Source organism: Ixodes scapularis, unplaced genomic scaffold (assembly GCF_016920785.2).
Source record: "Ixodes scapularis isolate PalLabHiFi unplaced genomic scaffold, ASM1692078v2 PGA_scaffold2__306_contigs__length_199485367, whole genome shotgun sequence".
Classification (NCBI taxonomy): domain Eukaryota; kingdom Metazoa; phylum Arthropoda; class Arachnida; order Ixodida; family Ixodidae; genus Ixodes; species Ixodes scapularis.
The window spans coordinates 94,939,923-94,962,496 of NW_024609857.1; the positions used below are offsets into that span (position 1 = coordinate 94,939,923).

Sequence of the window (22,574 nt, forward strand, 5' to 3'; positions counted from 1 at the left end):
AGTTGTTTCTGTCGAGATGTTTTATCAGGTGGCTGTAGATTATATGTTCTAAAACTTTCGAACACACACAAAGAAGAGATATTGGTCTATAGTTTTCTATACTATTTTTTTACTGCTTTTGTGGGTAGGAACAACGTAAGCTGTTTTCCATTCACTTGGTAATTTACCGCTTGATAGTGAGTTATCGAATATTACAAATAAGAAACTAGACAAAATGCCGGAACTCTCTTTTAATTATAATGCAATTAAATGCAAAGGTGCAAGCGAGCTGTGTTTGGAGATTTATGTTTGTCCTTTGTCCCTCTTGTTCCCCTTCTCCAGGGATTACTTTCGTCTCTCTTTTAATATGCGGCCTGGTGTACCGTCACAAAGGAACCAGGGACAAGGTGCGCACTTGCTACCGGGTACGGCTAAAATTAGCGTCGCCGCCTCTCACCACGGCTCGACGGGCAAACTGGCCGCCCCATTAAAGGGATGATAAACCAAAATTTGGATTTCAAAAAAAAAAAACAAAAAAAAACAATGCTGGAGGTGTAGGCGGGACGCTACAATCCCTACAACACTACTAGTAAGGCGATATCTTAAATGGACGGCCGTATTTTTGGAAAAAGATGTCGAGATTGAATCAGGCCGACGAGGCGCGTGACCGTCAAGATACCTACCGCCGAATTCAGAAACCTCACTCAAACTACACTCAAACTGAAGGGCCCCTCCACTTCCTCGAGGAAGGCGCGAGGGCCGGCGCTGGCCAATCGCGAGGACGGATCCGCCGTCGCGATTGGCCAGCGCCGGCCCTCGCGCCTTCCTCGAGGAAGTGGAGGGGCCCTTAAGTTTGAGTGTAGTTTGAGTGAGGTTTCTGAATTCGGCGGTTAGTTTCTTCCTCTCTTCGCTTCGCTCCCTCAAGGCCGCGAGGCGGAGGGGACGCGAGTCCGTTCCCTCTCCTTCTCAGAGAAACATGACGTCAACATTCCTGCCAAATGCGCCTCCTTTTTTTGAAAAATACAGTCATCCGTTTCAGATATCGCTGTATGAGTGATGTTTTGGCGTTTGTAGCATCCCGTTGCACGCTTTTCCCGCGTGTTTTGGGGAATCCAGATTTCGGTTCAGCGTCCCTTTAACAGACACGCCTCCGCTTGTAGTGCTGAAGGCAGCACTCTCGTGGCGCCGCCTGGATATGCATTGCCGGCTGGGTATATTTCGATAGACTTTAAACTAATATTGCGATTTTAAGAACGTTTTAACTACGCAGATTCGTATATTTTACGCGTTGACGATGTAAAAATTAAGCGCCGCAAATTGTATAGCCATTTATCGAAAACTAAAGTTACCAAAATCAGAGCGTACTCGGGAAGCCGCTTTGAAATGAGTTTCTTCAGTTCTGATTTATTAGCAGTCGGCATGGCGTCTTACATAAATTCATGGCGGTGAAGGTCCAATGACGTTAGGACGCGCGATTGACAACATCGGCGCTCCAGTTGCGCGTTTTCAGTCTTCATTCAGATCAGTGTAGTACATCATCACGCGCCGTTAAATCTTGCTAAACCGCGATAAACGAGCCTTTTTATCGCGGTCCAACAAAAGAACAACAGCAGCAGCAACTGTTGTTGCATTGTGCGTGCCGCGTCTTTCAGCAGGCATGGTGCAAAACAACAGGTCAATGATCTCGCGTGCCAATGTTTCCAAGAGCTTTTCTCAAAGCCCACGTGCTCCGGAAGTAAGCGCAGAGTAGGGCCTTTTGATGGTCTATTTATTCCGCATGATTCCAGGTTCTGAACAGGTCCCCAGCAATAAAGCATAGAGACGATATTTTCTATCTCTGATGTAGACCGAGGCATTTATACATTACGATGACAATGGAATTAATGCAAATGTGCAAGCGAGCTGGACAAGAATGACGAAAATAATCACCGGACAAGGGGAATAAAGGACAAACACTAATTTCCAAACACAGCTTGTGACTGGTGCGCGACTGAAAAAATTCCGCCTGGTCCTTGGTTCGATACCCGGAGCAGGCGGATTTTTTTTTTTTTGTCGAGCACCAGTCACCTAGCTCTGTATAGAGATTTGTGTTTGTCCTTTGTCCCCCTTTTTCCCCTTCTCTAGGGATTATTTTCCTGCGTTACGAAGCTTTCATTCAGCAATTATAACGTCACTGCAACACCCATGTGTGCCACTTTCAGTGAGAGTGCCAGACAGTTCCCGCGTGGGATAAAGTTTGGTCACGCCAACAGTTCAAGGATATGGAAGAAGGGTACCCTGAAGGGATCCGATTCTGAATTTTCATTTCAACTTCAAACTCTGCCGCCTGAAGAGCCCAAAGACGATGTCCGGAACGCGCCGTAGACTGCCGTGCTTACCGTTCTATTCCGCCCATATACATCGAGAATGCTCTCGAAGTAACGACACATTGCGTAACAGGAGCCGGTGTGTCATGCTCTTGGTCGTAGAAATTCTGGCAAAAAATGAAAGACGTTTACACACCCCTGTAACGCCGAATAGACCGATCTCACCAGCCAGTTTGACTATACGCCACCGCTGCCGCAATGCATCGAGGGGGCTTTAGTCTTTCTGCACGTGCGACAACCTCGCTAGAGCTCTGCGCGTGTGGAGCATGAGGCGGCACGAGCCGTCATGTGCACTGCTGCCTGGCTCCTCTGAACTAAAGTTATGGCGGCGTCACGCATGCTCCGAACGCTTGGTGAGATCGGTCTATTAGAGCGCAGCCCTTGAGGAGGAGGAGGGGAAGGTACGGAGAGGAGGATATGCCCCCTCCTCCTCCCCTTCTCGCCTCCCATTTAGGGGAAAATGTACCACTAAATTTAGCGGAAAAATTTACCCGCTAAATTTAGCGGAAAAAGTTCCCCGCTCAATTTAGTGGAAAAAATTTCACGCTAAATTTAGCAGAAAAATTTCCCCACTAAAATTAGCAGGGTAATTTTTTCGCTAAATTTAGCAGGGAATTTTTTCTGCTAAAGTTAGCTGGAAAAATTTCCCCGCTAAATTTAGCGGAAAATTTTAACCGCTGAATTTAGCGGCAAAAGTTCCTCGCTAAAGTTAGCGGAAACTTTCCCGGCTAAATTTAGCGAAAAATTTCCCCCGCGGTTACGCCGACGCCGATGGCGACACCGAAACCGCTCAAGCCGGAAACGGGAACCGAAGAGCTGCGCTCTAAAAAGGGCAAGCGGACTCGAAGGTCGCTGTCGTCGCGACGTCCCAACTTGTGGCTGCTATGGTTTCCGTTGGCTGTCTGACTGCAGAAAAACCTGCAACGGAGCAGGCGTCTGTCGCCTCCCCCTCCGCCCTGTACCACCGCCAGGATCGCGACAGAGCAAGAGCATGACACTTTTAGAACGTCATCGAGCGGCAATCGAGAGACCACTTTTGATGACGCGGTAGACACGCCAGTCGGAGACGCCGTGTAAGCACCATAACCCAAAATGTCTCTTAGCATCATCTGTGGTTGCGGCGACCCCCGGGTTCATCTGCAGCTTTTGCTCCTGTTCAGTTTCTGTTAGAACTCCCCTGACATTTGTCGGCGGGATTAGTGCGGCAGCGGGCATTGCAAAGGCGCACATTGCAGCACTAGACCTCTGGCATGGAACACTCGCACCTCGCGCAACTAGACGAGTCTCAGAATTATGCGTTTTATTGACTTCTAAATGAGTCTTCTTATTTTTTTTTTGTTGAGTCCTGAACAATTTGACATTCTATTTTCAAACGTGACGCGTGTCCTTTTTACATTCTCGTCATGAGCGATGCACTCGTAGTCCAAGGGTCCTATCAGACGTAAATACATACACAGGAGAGAAAACGATAAGAAGATAATAGCACCCGTTTGCACATGTCAACAGGAGGGATAAAAGGCACGCACCTACACGACACATAACAGATGATACGAACAGCACTTTATCGGTGGCATTTCCGATACTCAAAAAGGTGTTTGTCGCGGCACGTCAGCAATGTCGCTTGAAACACCCGATGAACAGGTTGATGTTGTGTAGTTGAGATGTCGAATGGCATGACATACACGTAGATGACTGCACTTAAATAAGCGGATGCTGAAGGCTCAAGTTGAAAAGTTTTCTCGAGGCAAGCAGTTCAAGCTGGCTCAGATGCTCGCTTCTATTTGGGACAATGTTGACTTTAGGAACACCGAAAAAATGAGACACGGCTGGGGCGAGGTGAACTTTTTTTCAAGTAGCAACAGTACAATAAATCGCAACGCTCTTTTCCACAATCACACCCCACAGTCAAAAACGAAAGATACATGGAAAGGGGTCAAAAAAAGAAAATAGAGGATATTCTGAAAACTTATAAGATTAGAAGATTAAAGGAAAGGATGACTGGGACCGCAAAAACTCCCTTATTATATACATACATACTTTTCTCAATTATGACCAAGCGGCTATGTGAATTTCGGAGAGTAGAACGCCATCACATCTCGAGTTAAAACGAGTGACGGAGCAGAAACATTGTCGTCCGCTTTGTTCGTGGTAAATGATCCTATGAGCTCTCTGCCGAACCCGATGGTGTCCTCTTACGATGACTGTTGCTACTTGAAGGAAAATGTACGACGTTCCTCGTCCCACCTGTGTTCTTCTTTCGGTGTTCCTATATTTTAAATTTTACATTAATTCTGACTGGAGACAAAGCCACGGGACTCAAGCAAGTGAAAGATATTTGCCGGACCAACGTTCTTTTTTTATTTGTGTGTGTGTGTGTGTATGTGTGAAAGTGGAAGTGGGCATGTTTTACCCAGCTCGAATAATCGAAAATGGGAACATGCGAAAAAAAGCTATGGGCTGTATCCGCACTTTCATGCTCTTATTATGTGCGCTAAAAAAAAAAAAAAAAAAAAAAAAGACAGTTGTTTTGCCTTGCAATCTTTAAAATGAAAAAAATAAGTAGGTCGATCCGAGACATCTAGCTTTACTAGAACAGTGTTGTCGGTTTGTTGGACAATCCGTGATGTTATTGTAATCCTAGAATTTCCAAAACTGGTTATAAAATCCTTGAATGATAACAAAAGAAAACCACTGTCTGTAAGCCGGACGGGTGTCTTTCCGGTAGCCACAGACTGTTTCGCGCAAAAACACCACGTCTCTCACACATTTACTAATTTAAGGCGCCCTTCCTCGCGCCCTTCAACGTTTATATTTTGTCTTTAGTAAAATACGTAGACTACAAGCTTGCTGCGTTGACCGGCGTTGGCCCCCTTGGAACATCCACACATTCAATATTCTTTATGACCCGTCTCTTCTGCCTTGGAGTCGCCACGTTGGTCCGGTAGAGGAGAACAGACCACACTTCCATCGCGTTGAAATGGGCGCCACGAGCCCTTCATGCTGGTTCGCTCGAAACCCACGAGGTGGCGAACACGTGGCAGAAAAACGCGAGGCGCTCCTAGCTTTGTCCGTGGTCGATCTTCAACTGATGCGGGGTAGAGACGCGCGTGCCTGGACAGTCCAGGGCATCGTCGGTGAGCGTGAGCACATCGGTGCCGTAGAGCTGGTGGGGCCACTGGCAGGTGATCTCGTTTCGCTGCCAGAAGCGGTCATCGTTGATCTTGAAAGCCCGCGACACCCACGTCAGGTTGCAGTCGCAGTAGTACTGGTTATCTGAAAGAAAGGAGTGCAGAGAGTGACTCACTCTTGTGAGGGGGAAAAGGCGAGTGTCCACTGGAGCGAGGAGCTTTTTCTAAAAATGCGCAGTTCAACATTACTTGTAAAAGTGTGGCAAAATAAAAAAAAAAGTATTTTTGTAATATGGACGGAGAACTGCCTTCCCTACGAGCAGCCAGAGACTAGTATAGATAACGTCGTTATGCTTTTGTTGTGACGCTTCGTTTTTCTGGGACGTTATCTAACAAACGATTCAGAACGAGATTAACATATCCTGCTTTACAATCAGGTTTTTTGACTTAGATGCAAAGGTGGAATTTCCTGTTACATGATAATGTTGATGGGATTGTTTATTTAGCATTTGGCAATTCCGTATGGCCGTGAGACACGCTGAGCCAAATTCCAAAGGAGTGAGGTACAATTTTTCTTCGATCTTTTGAACAAATTCGAACTCCCTATACACTCAGTTTCAACCAGAACCTGCGTGAACAAGTGTACTAAAGCTCTTCTCCAAAAATAAGAGATTAGACGACGTGAACTATTCGAACTGGCCACATGTTCTAGATGCCCAAAGCGAGTAAAACGTGTCTTTGGAATTATTCATTGTACTAAATATTGAGAAGTTGTAAGTAGAATGACAATGAAATATTCATGTAACAAAGTTGTTTGTGCTGGAATGCCTTTACTATGTAATAATAATAAACCAAAAAGATTGGAGGCCGAATGTGTGAGCGCATCATAGCTCGGAGCACGTTAAGCGAAAGCTCCCGCTGCAGAACCCAGGGATCCTAGGTCCAACACCTACCCCTGCCTGTTTTGATCTGGATAGAGTGCGGTCGTGTGATGCAAGCTAACGACCACGGTGCGTGATGCACGTTAAAGATCTGAGGCTGGCGGTGGTATTTCACTGGCTAAATTTCTCATCTATATCGGAGACATCGCTCGTCCACTTGTGCTAACTAACTTCCTGTAACCGACACTATCGGACCCGAGCATGATTGTTTTAGTAAGGTTTTGTCTACTTTTTTAAGCGTAAACCCATGTTAAGCTTCGAAAGTAAATTTTGATGCTGCTAGGTTGAGCGCGCGATCATAGCAATGTTGCTTATACCATATATCAATGTTCCTCAGGCACACAATCACCATTGTCACTTTTAAATCGGTTAGGACGTCAGGATTTCGAGGCTTGATATAGTCACAAACAAGACAAGAACAGCAGGAAGGTATTTCAGTTGTTCCGCTTCCTGCGCGAGCTTCCTCCTTCGAAAACGCTTCTGGTGAGCTTCGAGCGTAAACGCGAGGTCAAAGCACGATGAAAGGCAACAAGCGCGTGCTGGAAACCAGGCATAGACGCCCTTTCGTTTTCATCCTGTCAGTGACAATAGGAGGTAATGACTGGACGCCATATTTGAGGGCGATGTTTAGAGCGCATGCTCAGAACGAGCTCACATTAATAGCCTGCTAAGACCGGCAACCTTGATGGTGCTAAATGCACGCTCCAAAAGGACTGCGGAAGCTCGCCGTCAGCACGCGCTCAGCAGCCGCGCACACAGATGTGGCCGCCAGTGAATACTCCCTATAGCAAAGCATAAAAAGGTCGCCGCTTTCGAGATCCAAGGCGGAAGCAAATGGCGCAGTCATCGAGCCTAATACAAATATCTGCCAAAAACCGCGCGTCTGCCGCGTCGCCGCTTTTGCTGGGATCATCTGGTACTGTGGCGTACTCAGTACTCAGTTGCGTGCTGCTAATGACCGCTTTTCCACCAATTGCATTTGATATAAATTCCCGTAATGGCTTTCCGCTACGAGAGTAAATTCAGGCCTTCATAAGAGTCATAATCGCGGAGAATAAGAACGACTGTTCAGAAGCTCGACTGCGGGGCGATCTGTTACGTGGTGGTGTCCTCGAGAAAGTATGATGCCTTCATAGAATATTTCAGTTTCTCGGCTAATAACATGAATGTGCTGGCGCCCCCTTACTGAAACGACTTTCAAGATGAAGCTCACATAGTACTGACCTGGTGTACAAATCGTTATACGAGGATATTTGCTTTCGACGTTTGAAGATCGACTTCGTTTTTTGGTGTAGAGTAGAGCAAAATCTTCCTGTGAGGTTAGGTGGCCGGACTCTCACTCTGGCGCAGTACGGTGGCGTTGAAATGTATCTCCCTTTTACAGACGTCCGATCATCAGAAGTACGTTTAACCCTTATAAACACATGTGCTCGTAGAGAGCCTTTTGTAATGTTTATTCTCTTTCGCCTTGGTATAAAATGAGGAAAAACAAATTGGGTTTTGTGAACGTTTTAATAGCGAGAGTGCTCTGTTCCTCTGAGATTCAGCGGCATGGTGTGACGTCGTGGAGGGGTAGCTTATCTAGTGCTGTCCGAGATTCGGCCCACGGTCTGTAACCTGCTCCACGTTTCTGTGATTATGCAACCGCACACCTGTGCGATGCCTGTCCATGTCAAAACAAGCAGGGGTGTGGCTCAGGTAGATGATTGGCTGAGCAGATCTCTGACGCTTGCGTCATATTCAGTCCCAGCGCCCCCAGATGTGTCTTGAAGCCGTGGATTATTTGTTTCAATAAGCCGAAGTTAAAGTGGGCTATGCGAAAGTGTGCGGTCATAGCTGGGCGGAGGTTCAACAGTCTATTCATGATATGCCGAAGCCTGCCCCGTTGCGCCTAGCATAATGCAACAGGATTCATATGCTTCTTATGCTCCTGTGACAAAGACCACAAGTCTTTAAATGCTCTGACAGTACATACGGGTGCTGAAAACTGAACAGATCTGGAGCTCACCTAGTAAAGGCTGATATATAAACATCTTCAACCTCGTCTTTTTTTTTTTTCTGATCCTAGACAACAAGTTCCCTAATTGGCTAGAACAAGGTGCCGTACATCCCGTGTGACTTGATAGACAGCAACAGCGCCGCCGTGCGGATGCCACAATGCAAATTAGCACAGAACACCTACACCATCACTTCCAAACGACCATGCCAAACCAGGCAATGAGCACACCTCCCCTTCCAGTTCACAATAGCCCAGGGATCCTCGGTTCAATCTCCACCCTTGCCCGTTTCGATCTGGATGAGCACCGTACCGGCGTGCGGCCGTGTCTCACTATACTGCGTGATGCACGTTAAAGACCCCAGGCTAGTGGTTGTACTGCACTGGCTAAATTTCTTACCTACAGCTGAGACACCAAACGCCTATTGAGGCTGACTAACTCTCGACTGTGCAAATATTTATACAACATTATTATTTAGCTGCGTAGAACCACGCAACGCATTGTGGGAATCCATTGGCCAATAAGTTTCGATTTCTATTTGCCAATCTCACTTAACGACATTCTCGCGACCAAATACAGTACTTGCATTTTCGAATGTATGACCTTTCTTAAATTTATAATACTAGTTGTGTGTGCTGCCTATCAATACAAAAATAATGCTTGAGCACGTTTTCTGGTGCTCCCGACCTGTCATAGTTTGTGCGTAGGTTAACACAGGACTAGGATAGCATGTGGAACAAGTATACCGGTCCGGTCATCTTGTTCCATCGTCTTTGTAATGTCGGAATGACCCGTGAGCAGGGAAAGTCGTGCTGTGTTCTGGAGTGGCAGTCGGGCCTACGAAAAGGTACCCAGATGCGGCCGTCAGTCCTCCTACTCCTCGCTAAGCCTTGGCAGGTCTTTACGGTTGCTGGGGGTCCGTGTTTCAACGGGGGCTCTCACGAAGATGAATGGGTGCAATGCATGCGAGCGCTGACTTTATTTTCATGCAGTGCTGGGACGCGCTACTTCGTCAATGGGACAATCGAAACCGAAACCGTGCAACTCCTCTCCGTGCACCCAAAGAGGCCATACGGAGCCATTCAAGCAGTTCCAAAAGAACATCGTCAAGGCGCTCGTCGTCTTTCTGCATTCGCTATTACCAACGTTACTGGAACAACTCAGTTCGGAAACTGCCACACTGCCTGCTTCGAAAAAATGGCTTCGATTCGTACTCGAGAACAGAACTAATGGCGATCACAACGCCGTTTCTTCCGCAGCGTCCACTCCGGGAACTGCACGTCTTCGCGTATCGGTTCAGGTCATAGAGATCATACATACTAACTCTAGAGGAAAAGGTCCGCCATTTTCCCATGCATTCTGGCTTCAGCAAGCGGCGGAGTATGCAGGCAGACCCTCGGGGTCCCACACATGGTTACCAACTGCCTTCTATTTCACAAATATATCATCAGAGCAGTTTCATGAACTTCAACAATCCACAAACTTACCGGTGGAAAGATATTCGCGTTCCTTTCGAAGCTTTGTTTTTGCATAGCACGCAGATGTACGGCTTCCCGTCAACACTAAACTAAACCAGATAACCGGCTTCGGTTATCTAGTTTAATTTCGTATTTCCGGGCGCGGGCAGCCGCGCCCGGAAATACGAAACCGCGCAACTACCAGATTTTCGAGATTTCGACAGAAGGGAAGTTAATGCAACGTAATGAGTATGCTGCTTTTTATAAACCTCAGAATAGCTCAGAATTTAGTTTGCAACGTTAAATTATCACTGTTTATATTGCTGAGAGTTTTCAGTCTTCGCGATTACCATTGCGACTGTCGTCCTTCAGCTGGCAACGTTGCTTTCTTTCTCTTTCGCGATCTTTCACTCGGGACCCAGGATGTCGGCGCGCGGGATTTGCCACTCCTCCTCACCCACCTTTACCCCCCTGGTTTAGGTCAAGTCGCGCAAAGGCCGGTGGCGCCATCTCGCAGTGCCATTTCGCAGTAAGAGTATAAATGAACTTTTATGTTTTGACTACACCCGGCGACAACGTCCCTATGCAATGCAATGAAGAGGAGGAGAGCCCGCGCACAGCTTTATCCAGCGCTGAAAATGGGCGAGGGGACGCGTGCCTGTATCCTCCACTGCATTGCCAAGAAAAGTTGTGTGGCGCTGTTATAGTATTTAGTTTGGTCTCGGTGGACGCGAGCGGTCCGGGTTTCAAGGGTGAGTTTCCCAACTGAGTGTTAGTAAGGTTGGCTATCAGCGACTAAATCACGCACAGAGAAATCACCGTGATCCGGCACCATTTTCTGCGCGTTATTGGTTTAGCAGGTGATGTATCAAACGCACAAAGATGACTAGCGCCGGGACGATGCTCTTCTGCCGCTGCTTGATTTGCTCCGTCGGATCACCGCGTTGGCTGTGGTCGGATTTAATGTAAAACGGAGTATAGTAGTTCTTAATAGAAGCCATTAACCTATTACAAAAACAGCGACCTTTACCTTCAATGTCTTATGAAGTTATGATGCATAAAATGCATTATAACGAATTGGTGAGGGACTTGGTATGTCATGTGACGTATCATTTTGCACTAAATTTAGCGGGGAACCTGAATGGTTGTGTAGGCCACTTGACGTCAGTACGCGTGATGTCGTTTTCCCCCACTAAATCTAGCAGGCAAACTGGACTGGTGTCTAGTTCAAGAGACGCGAAGTTTCCCGCTCAATTTAGCGGGTAAGTGAATCGGTATACAGGTAACGTGATGTCAATTTCTCGCTAAATTTAGCGGGGAATCTTAATTTATGTTTTGCAAAAAGACGTGAATTTTCCCGCTAAATTTAGCGGGGAAACTTAGTTAACGTATAGATCACGTGCCGTCAATTTCCCCAAGGTGTACTGGCCGCGTGAAGTCAGCGTGAAGCCACTGTCCCAGCTAAATTTAGCGGAAAATGCACGGACGGATGGACGGACGGACAAAATTTTGGAATCGCGGTTAGCATTAAAAAGCCATTTCGTGCTTTAAAAAAAGAAATCGCCAGGCGCTTGTTCGCGCCAACGGCGTCGTGCTGAGTACCAGCGATCGATTCATTTAGTTCGCGGTTGCCTCTGCGGCTTGCTCACAAACGCTTGTCTCGAATCGTAGCGTAAACATTGCGCACGGCGATTTGCCGGACGGTTCGGCGCAAAAGCACTTTGCCTCGCATCCTTTGTTGACACGCAATGGGGCACTCCCATGAACCCGGCAATGACGGTCCAGGTGGGAGCGATTGCATCCACTAAGCAACGGCTGTAGCTGATATCGCTAATCAGCTGACGAGATCATGCGCTCCGAATTGAATGACGCCTTCAATGTCTCCGATTACAAAGATATTACGGCATTTGTTGCGCTGCAGAGCTCTAGCCTCTCGTGGAGTAGCGCTCTTATCGGGAAGTCCTTGGGATTAAGCTACGTTCGTGGTCCCATCAGGGTCCTTTGCTGCCAGGGCAGTTAAGTTTTAGGAACGGGCGCACCTGTTCTTCGCGAACGGCTGAGCGTGTGACGGAAGAGCTTCGCAGAGAGAGAGAGAGAGAGAGCGAAGACGCTGATGAAAAAGAGAAGTGCGTCGTCATGGCGCTGTGATCGTCGTTTTTGTGCGTTTTCTATCGCCGGCTGTAGACCGATCGCGCGCAGAAAAAAAAAAAGAACGCAGAATCGCGACGCAGTCAGTGTGCGTGATTGATTCATTTGGTGAAAGCGAACGCAAAAAATGACGAGTGCCGGGGTGATGCAATTTTAATGCTTCCCGATTGACTCCGTCAGGTCGGTGTGTCGGCTGCGGTCGAATGAATTTGGAGTGAAATTGAGGGTAAGTTCCAGCGAGGAAGCTCGTAGAACGATTCAGTGTCGGTCAATGTTTTGGAGCGCAAAGGGAGGGTTTGGAGCAATGGATCGCCTCTTCCATAAGGAGTCGCTTGAGTGTCGCTTATAGTCTTAGTTGTTTTACTACTACAATATTTAAGATAGGACTGACGGAGGACATGCAGGTGAGCTGGCGAATTTGTAACGTCTTGAAAACGCGAAACTTAGCAGAAAAAAAAGTGGACAACGTACACACACACGTTTCCTTTTTTTTTTTTTTTTCATGTCCCTGTAAAGACAGAACGTCCTTCAGTTTGCCTTCTGACTTTAGACTTTTGCACAAAAAATGAAAAAAAAATAAATAAAAAACTTGAAGTTGACGGGGACAAGTGCGTAAGGTAAATATCGCTGTTTTAACACAACGTGTGTTTTATCCGCTGAATTTAGCGTGAAAATCGTCATGAAGGTCGGTCATAAAGCATCGCCGCGAAGGACTGAGACATCATGACGTTACGCGACTCCATGATGTGACGTGACCCTGGACGTCGCGTGACGTCACAATATTTGTCACCGTGACGTAACGTGACAATATGACGTCGTGGGATGTCAGTCATTTGAGCTCATAACGTCACGTGACAGCACACACGCACGCGCAGAGAGCAAGTGCCCATGTCATTTATAGCATGCCCTGTGCCCCTCGGTTCTTGTCAGCATGATCAAGTTAGTGTGATTTTTTTTTTTCTGGTTTCTCTTCCAGCAACTACCTTGGCAAAACTTGCTAATGAGCGCACTCACTCACCTCACTTACCCTCACCATTTAGGCGTGAGGTGAAAACGAATGAGTTCTTTAGCCTCGAAAACTATGAGTTTGAGGGGCGTGAGGTCGGTGATGGGCGTGATCAGTTCAGTGATGGGCGAGAGTTCGCGGCGAGTTCAAGAGTTTAGTGAGTTCACGAGTTTAGTGAATTCATGATTTTGGTGAGTTCTTGAATTCGGGGAGTTCATGAGTTTGTGAGTGAGGATCTGAAGGTGAGTGTGGCAGTGAGGGTGAGGGTAACTGAGTTTGTTTTTTTTTACTTTTTTTCTAGTCGTGAGTTTGAGGACGAAAGAATTACTATTTGTTTTATATAATAATTGGGTTATGGGGATATTTATACAGCGTGTAGTTGGTCAGCCATTAAAGTTGCGACGAGTCACACGCTGTAGATGAGCAATTTAGCCAGTGGGGTACAACCGCTAGCCTGGGATCTTTAACGTGCACCACGCAGTAGTGATACACGACCGCACGCCGGTACGATGCTCATCCAGATCGAAACGGGCAGGGGTGGGGCTCGAACCCAGGATCCCTGGGTTCTGCAGCGCGAGCTTTCACTCCACGCGTACTATTTGTTTTATTTTAAACTGGTCGTGAGTGAGGGAGTTCAACAAAAATGCAGACCCATGGATGACGTGGGATGATTTGTAGTGACGAGTGACACTCACTGCTCATGTCCAGTAGTCGCAGGTTGCGGATGACAGGCGAGAGGGAGCGTTCCGAGAGGGTCTTGAGCAAGTTGGCGCTCAGGTCGAGCAGCGTGAGTGCCGGCATCTCGCTGAACATGTCCTCTGGCAGGTACCGGAGATTGTTGTGCCTGTAAGGGGCACACATCCTGTAACTGTTCAGGGTCTCATGCTTTTTTGTTAGAGGGGACGTCCTATGCCATACGATCATAATAATTTATTCTTGGACGGTAACTTTGAAAGCGCGGGTAAGACTCAATGACACCACTGCGCGCTTACAAGTGACGCCGTTAAGGTTGTTGTTGGCGCCTACAGTGTTATGCGGTCTTTAAGCTGCAGCGTTGTATAGGTCTCACCCTTCCATAAACGGATCTTTTCACGAAAGAGCTGGTACATAAATCGCATCTATGAATAAGTCGCACATAGTTGCAGAGTACTGATGCGAACGATATGGCACGCAGAGTCGCTGCAGTAATGGCGCCACCGACGGGGATGCCTGAACTAGTTTAGAATATAACACCAGCGAACATACATGCGAGCACTGCACCTTCGCCGCGGTCGTCGTTTTATGATTTATCAGGAGCTGATGTATCTTGTGAGAAGTCTGTTTTCGGCGGTGTGTGCTGGGATTATGGAGCATCTGTGCTTTACTTGAGCAATCGAGGTTTATTTTCTCGAGTGATAATAAATCTTCAGGGTATAAGACACTACCGAATGACCTCACAGTGTCGTCACGGTGTGAAGCGTGAGAGAGCTAGACCGAGACATCTCCGTGGGCCGCTACGCTTCGGACCGTCGATAGAGTAGACTATCGGTAAAAACTCTGCCGTGTCTCCGTGGTCGTAAATGTCGGTACAGGCTTAAGGCTGAACCATATGGCACCAATATGCTGCGAAAAATCGACGAATTTTACACGTCGGCGTTTGCTCTGCGCGTGGAATCAGCATAGTGACTGCTACGTCGTGCGCTAAACGAGCGTGCCGTCGAGCGACGTTCGTCAGTGTTTTAATTCGCTCCATGGTGTTCGGCTTTTATACCTTTTACAGTTAAAGGGATACTATAACAAAATTTCGGCGCTTATTTCTTGGTCTCTACGTGTTTAAGGGAGCAGTATCACAACGAACACCCCAATCTCTTGTTGAAAGAGACACTACAGGAATTTTAAAAGGAATTAAACGATTAGCAAATGGCACCTGGTGGATGTCGCTAAAGCCTCGTTTGTGATGTCCGTCTAGGAATAGTGACAGGTAGTATCGAGGCCTGTCTCTCCTAAAGTCACTGGATCCAGGGAAAGTAACGCCAAGCTCCCCGCGTGGTCGCCATCTTGGTCCGTGGAATGAGCAATTCTTCCTTGACCCCTCCGTTCTTGGTGAGCCGATCTAGATTCGCTGGTGACGGGTAGCTTTATTCAGTCGTTTTTTTTTGTATACCGAGATTTTGCTAGCCACACAACGGCGAAACAAGCGTACACGTTCGTACCACCACCAGATGCTGTGTCGGTGCTTGGAGGCACTGAAAAATAAGTTTATTGTCTTGAAATGCGCAGGAAGAACAATATAATTGTAAGAGATCCATAGAGATGGGCATGATTAATAACTTGATTGCATGCGAAGTGCCAAAGACTCTTATATTGGCGAGGAACGCTTCCAGTACGTTGATGCTCCATGGTGATCTTGGCGCGACTTGTTTAGAACGACCCCCTGGAAGCTTCGAAGATTTAAATGGACCAAGATGGCGATTTCCATGGGAACGTAGGCCGATTAGCCAATCGCCTTGCGCGGTTTGGGTCGTCTGTATGTTAGTATCCGTTTGTGTGCGGCTAGCAGGTAGGGAAGGCAATGGCGCTACTTTCCCAGGATCCAGTGACTTTAGTCTCTCCTAGAACCATAGCCTCACCGGTGACCTATGCCTTCAGGTGCAAGCATGTGCAGCGTGCGCGTGAACATAGCTTTGGCGAGTTTGTAACTGTACGCACTTGCCCGCACGAGCAGAGACACGTCTATGGTAGCGCGGCAGAGACATGGTTTGCTTGGTTTGTCGGTGCGTATTGTCTGTTTTCTTCTGTTTGAAGCGCGTACTTATTTTTTTGTTGTAGTTGCATTTTGTCTTTCTTTTTTTTATCTCATGTTCGCGTGTATTCTGTATAGGGTGTATTCACTGGCGGCCATATCCGTGTGCGCTGGTGCTGAGCGCGTGCTGACGGCGAGCTTCCGCAGTCCTTTTGAAGCGTGCATTTAGCACCATCAAGGTTGCCGGTCTTAACAGGCTATTAATGTGAGCTCGTTTTGAGCATGCGCTCTAAACATCGCCCTCAAATATGGCGTCCAGTGAATACCTCCTATTGAATGTAGTCACTTTTTTACCCTCCCCCTTATGTAACGCCTGCGGGCGATTTGAGGTCAATAAATGAAAATAGATTGAATAAATGAAATGGCGGAGGCCAGATGCCCTGCTTGCAATCGTCTTGTCGATGTCAGCCGCGCCACAGCTTTGCTCGTCCCGAGACAGGATCCGTCACGATTGCGCCGTGTCACGTGCTCCCCACTGGTTGCTCTACAATCGCTTGCCAGAGTGGGCCGCTTATAACTACAAATACAGCCACAAGGCTCAAAATACAAACGTGCGATTGTAATTTACGGATATTGTGGATCATATTCGGCCTATTTCTGAACACCATGGGTAAATTTAAATTTTCGTTGAAGTATCCCCTTAAGGAACGACACTACCCAGAAAAAAATATTCTGCAAAAAACATTATTTTAAAAAGTGCTATATTTACATCCACTAACACCTAGAGAGCATTTCTAGAAAGTTTCATTTGTTTACACTATATAGTTAGATTTTTTTTTTTAAGTGTTTTCGGTTCACTGATGCTAAAGAAAAGATAGAGGTTCAAATATTTGAAACACGTTTTTTCTCCGTTCCACTTTTTAACATACATTTCAATTTAGGAAAACTATCGTTAAGTAACGGGACAAAAGCAAGAGTTCACTCATTGTATTTTCTGAATGAAATTTAATGGGCAATGCAACTATGGCATTGTTTTCTTACTTTGTGGATGCCTTTTATGAAAGTTCTTCAGATTTTGTGGACGGCAAAAATGTAAAAAATATATTTGATATTTCAGCGCGATGTTAGCATAAAATAAATTACTTTTTGGAAATTTTGTTTTCACAGTTACACTCCCCAGACGTTCTGCTGCATATCTAGCGAATAAAAATGTGAGGTATTGCATTAGATTTTTAGCAATATTTTTTTCTAAAGAATGTCAGTGTGTTCCTGGTAAAAACAACTTTAGTTTTTTTTTTTTTTTTTTTTTTTTACAATATATGTACACAGATGAAACTTTGCACTGCATTCTGTCTCGAAACTGCCAGTATATACTTTAAATTTTGTTCATATTAAGCCAAAGGTTCAAAAAGTTGACCCGCTTGGGTACTGTCCTCCCTTAAGGTCCGTAACTATAAAATAAGCATACATATATAGGTCGCCTAAAACGCGCCAACGGATATTATAAAAAATGCCCCTCATACAGCAGAAAACACAGTACTTTCGCTGTTGACAGGACGCGGTATTATAAAGACCTGCTAAGACTGGCAGCAACACTTACCCTTGTCTCTTATAATGAGGAAGGGGGTTGAAAATCTTGTCTGAATGAGAAATTGTGTTTATTACGTTTCGCAAAAAACAAAAAAAGAGAGAAACGAGCAAATTATTAATTTAATGTATGAACAGCGTGACGTTGGCCTGCCAGGGTTGGGCAACACGGTGGCACGGGGTAAATTAGAAGCGTAACCAGTGCACTACGGCTACTAGCCCGGGGTCTTTAACGTGCACCACGCAGTGCTGACTGCACGAATGCACGCGAGTGCGGTGCTCATTGAAACGGGCGGGGGCGTGACAGCTTGTTCTGGCTAGGATGTAGGAAAAACGCTTATTGCTTTTCCACATTTCTTTTTTTTTTTTTTTGCGAAGACGTTTTTTTGTGGAGCTCTTCAGTCGATAGGTTTCAGAACTTTGGTTTAGTGGACTCGCATTCCGTCGATTTCCCATTTCATCTGCATCCGCCTACGTCACTGCGAGAATTCCAGGAATTCGCAAGTAGAGTGTCTGCGTAATCAGCAGGCCTACGCTGCCGCCGTTCGGTACTCCTCCAAATACCTTCTTTGGACCGGCATTTATCGCTCGCGCTCTGATATCTGCAAAGGGAATTTCGCACTTTGAGACGCGAAGCTTACAACGACAAGAAAAGAAGAAGAAAAGATAGCAAAACCGCACGCGATCGGCGCTGTACTTTCCTCAGTGATATGACTTACCGATACTTCGGCACTTTTTTTCGTTGCTGTCTCCTGCGCAATTTGAACTGTCTGCCGCTTGAAATACACGTCATTGCTATCATGGCGCCTTATGACTTGCCTCATCTGTGCAAACGCGTGCGACGTGCACGCAAACCTAGCTTCTAAAACTTGCACAAATGATGAGTTTTAGTATTGCCAAATGCAAGCACTGTGCGTTTGCGTTATCGTTGCGTGTTCCACAGTGCGCGTGCGCGGAGCCCAAACTGCGGTCTCGGATTGGTGCATGACGACGACACGCATGCGCACCGTGGAGCACGCAACGATAACGCAAACGCCGCAGCGCTTGTGTTTGATCCTATACGCAATACTAAAACCCTCTTATGAAAAAAGTAGATAATTACTTATACGCGCGAAACGATGTTTTACTCAGTCATTCTAAACGCGAATAGTGCTTAGACAGTATGAGATTGGTCTGCCAGAGTTTAGCGAAACTTATTCGCAAGGTAGATGTTAAATTTAGCCAGTGCAGCGCTGCTAGCCTGGGGTTTTATATTGTGAACTGTGATACAGGAACCCAATCAGGTAGGAGGATCGGTTGCCGAGTGTACGAGGTGGCGCAATGCAGCTCGGAGAACGTGGAGCGAAAGTTTGTTCTGCAGAACTTGCAGGGATCATGGATTCTATCCCCAATCGTGCTCGTTTCGATCTGGAAGAACATCGTACAGGCGTGCGGTCGTGTATCACTACTGCGTGTGGCACGTGAAAAAGCCCAGGCTAGCAGTAATGTACTGTAGTCGCTATATGTTTCATACAGCTTAAACCAGCGTCGCCATACCTCAAAGGCAAACCGGGCTTACGCTGTCTAAACACAAACGTCTAACTTGCTTCTTTTTTTTCACGCCGGTAGGATGTTTATTTGAATTGAAACGGACATGGGCAAGGATCGAACCTAGGATCCCTGAGTTTAGCGTTGACGTCTCCAAAGAGAGAAAGAGTGCCCGTGCACAACCTTATTGGCGCTCAGGGTGCGCGAGCGCACACGCTCCTGTGCCTTTGACTTCATTTCCACAGAAAGTTGTCTCCGAACCTCCTTTTACGGCTTTGTATTTTGACCGCCAGGTACTGCGAGTATCTGATTCACTCGAGAAGACTGGAGAACGAACCTGCCGCCATGGCTTTCTGTTTTAGCCGCTAGGGTCTGTCGCTTTCGCTGGCGTCGCCAATGGCCTTTTGCCCTCATGCGTTAGGACGCTGTGAAAAGGGACTCGTTGGGACTTGTTTTGGGTCGTACAAACATGAGCGTCTCAAACTGTCATACATGTAGAAGCTTGCCTGCACTGGTGCGGAACGCGAGATCCTGAGGAAAATACAAAGAGTCGACAAAGATTCGAACGCTTTCCAAGCACAGGCTAAAGCTAAGACGCTAAAGGCGTAAGAAACGCCGTTTCAGACATTCTAAAGTGAAAAGGTGAAAAAAAGCGTCAGACGCCAGTTGTTTTGAGGTCACCACCCAGAGGTAAAAGACGCGTATACCCTAGCGGTGGTGCACGCATTTGGCTTTTTCGATTGCCTTGCGTCGTTGTATCTAACCGATTTCGGACGTCGAAAGGTGTTTTTTTCGTTCTTCAGCATTACACAGAAAGATAAAAGCTCATCGAATGTGCCATAACTAGTGCGAGGCCCAGTCAGATGAACTTGTACTATTTAATATGAGGGCGCCACAGTTTATTCAGAGCTTCAGAGCACGAGGCCTATTCCACCGTACCCTATTCAAACTGATGTCACAGGATCCTGCAGGAAAGTAGCGCCAAGCTCCGCGTAGGGTCGCCATCTTTGGTTTATACGTGCAGCTTCTCCTCGACCTCACCATTTTGATGAGTCACCCTAAATTCATTGGCGACGCGTAGCTTTATAGAAACGTTTCTTGAAAACCGAGTTTTCTTATCCACACACCGGCAAAACAAGCGCACATCTTCGCACCGCCACCAAATGCGGCGCCGGTGCTTAGGCATTGAAAAATAATTTTCCCGCCCTTAAAGGGCAACTGCAAAAAAAAAGAAGTGTTTTTTAAACGGCCTAATTGGGACAAGCATGTCACAAAACAAATTTCCCGCGAAAAATAATTTTTTTTTTAGAACTATTTAAGCCACAGGACGTAATTTAGTCGGGTCAGAACTTCTCCACATTTGAAACTCCCGCTCTTTCGACCAGCGCGGAGAAGTAGTACGCCCCGCTACTCACACTTGGATTTGCTCTTGGATTGCCTGGGCTGCGGAGTCGTACGCAGCGTCGCGATTTCCGAAATCGGGGGGGGGGGGGGGGGGGGGGGGGGGGGCGGCGGAAGGACGAGGAGGAGGACGAGGAATGGGGGGAAGCAGAGCCGTGTATACAGAAAGTTTGGTCAATGGGAGGTGCGGGCAGAGCCAGGGCGTGCACCAGACGCAGAAAGTGGGCTAGATATGCTCCCTCGGCCAACCAGAAGCTTAAAAGAGTCCCCTAGCTGTGGTAGCGAGAAACTTTTGGTCCAAGCAGTCCAAGGTGGTCCAAGGTGGTCCAAGGTATATGTTGGTATATGGTTTCAATAAGCGCGTAAGAGTGAAGTGTAGTAACCCTTTATGGCTGAAAATAGGGTGCACGTGATGTTTTGATCATGATTGTGTAGAAAAATGTAAGAAATGAACGCGCCACTCAACCCTGTTTTGCTCGGATAGAGTGTGACCGCTCGGACGGCAAATTCTCTGCGTTCGGCGCTTGGCGTACGGATTGTGTCGATCGTTTTGCTAGTCACACTCTTCCACCACGATTTTCGATGACCATGATTGAAACATCACGTGCATCATATTTTCAGTCACCGAGAGTTACTCCGACGCACTTATCAGGTTTGTTTTTCGCGACTACCGCCAGGGTATTATTTCCGTCTTCTGGTTGGCCACATTCGAATTTGTGAAGACGCCCTGGAACACGCCCAGCCCGCGTTCGGCCAATGGAGCCTCCTCATTTGTGTCCTATACTCCCCAACGAATGGCCAAACTCTCTACATATACGGCTCTGGGGGGAAGGTGCCGCCGATGTACGTTGGATGCAAGAGCCGGTTTGCTTTCATTACTTTTGTTTGGTCGGAGAAAATCTGGCAACAACGCACGTTCAACATGGCACCGGTATTGTTTTGGTTTGACGGGTCGCGAGAAGCTTCGCATATAGCTTCGCAGTTTGCAAGCACATAGCGAAGACGTGACCGGAGAAGTGCCCCTGTGATGTTTCCGGAAGACGGAAAGTATCATTCGTAATCGTCGAGTGTGCTTTGAAAGCGAAGGGAGTCACAGAGTCCACGAGTGCTCAACCCAGGGTGTCGAACCGAAATTTTTATCGGTTCAGTTCCGGTTCGAGTTCGCGGCTTTCAGTTCGGTTCCGGTTCAGTTCCGGGGAGCAAAAAATAACGGTTCAAACCGGTTCGAACCGGTTCGAACCGGTTCGAACCGCTAAATTGAGAATTTATTTTCCGCGTTGTTCCGGCAGTATAGGAACCGTGCGGATCTAATTCAAGCCCCGACCAGGGCGCCCCTAGCGGCAAACGGGTCCATCGCATCGGGGAGCTTCTGCCAGTCGCTGCGTTGGTTGTGCGTTGTAGTGGGTTAGCCGGTTAGCGATGTAATTTCTGAGATGGCTATTCCGCACCAAGAAAGCCGCAACAATTGCTGCGTGGTCGGCTGCAACAGTACGTCGAAGATCGCACACGGCAGGAAGTACTACATTGACTACATCGTCCCCTCGAAGCCGTACGGCCGTACAAGGCGGAGTACTGCGCGACCTGCAGGTGCGACTTGTGCGTCCATACAGGTTAGTGGCGTTTCTTACCTTTCTGTTCGCGCTTTGTTTAAGCTGCTGACGAATAATACAATTAACTTTTTTCTATTCTAGCGACGATGGAACAGCATCGACACCGACGGCAAACTCTAAAGTATGCGGCAAATACTTCACCGGAATCGAGAAGCGGAGTGCGGTCGCCCACCTAAGCCTACACTTGGATGTTTCCATCAGCCTACAGGAAGATAGTAGTGGGAATCGCGGAACGGCGCGAAAAAAAATCGCCCAGTTATTGTCAAGCTGATTCAGAAATAAACGTACATAATTACCACGGTCCACTCAACGCCAACTACATTTTTTTGCGGGCACGCTTAATTTTGTTAGCGGAGTACGGCGCTCCGTGACATCCACTTGTCTGTCGAAACGGACCTCCTTCACGTCGTACACGCGGCCAGATTCACGAAGGAGTTTTCCCTTCTTCATACTGGTACCACGGAAGAAGCTTTCTAGATTCGTAACCGCCTTAAACCTCGTCGTAATCACCCCGGGAACACTGTCCACTGTGCTGCTAATCGCCATTGCTTCCCCCCGATGATTCTGCACCGGCTACCGAAGTTTTCCGGATTCGTAATCGCCCTCTGTCCTCTGTGGTGTTCGTTGCTATTACTTCCCGATGATTCTGCGCCGACGGCACCGGCTACCGAAGGAACTTTCCGAATTCGTAACTGCCTTAAATTC

The 22,574-nt window shown here is 47.2% G+C and overlaps 1 protein-coding gene across 1 annotated transcript in view; it reads right to left on the minus strand.

The window, feature by feature from the left end:
• Window positions 1-3,620: 3,620 nt before the first annotated feature.
• LOC8037258 (leucine-rich repeat transmembrane protein FLRT2) overlaps window positions 3,621-22,574 on the minus strand; it is a 39,872-nt gene continuing 20,918 nt past the window's right edge. The window contains exons 2-3 of the mRNA XM_029987312.4: window positions 13,718-13,866; window positions 3,621-5,618 (exon numbers count right to left, since the gene is read on the minus strand). Coding sequence (XP_029843172.1) covers window positions 5,404-5,618; window positions 13,718-13,866 — 364 coding nt within the window. The 3' untranslated portion in view covers window positions 3,621-5,403. The remainder of the gene's footprint in view (window positions 5,619-13,717; window positions 13,867-22,574) is intronic.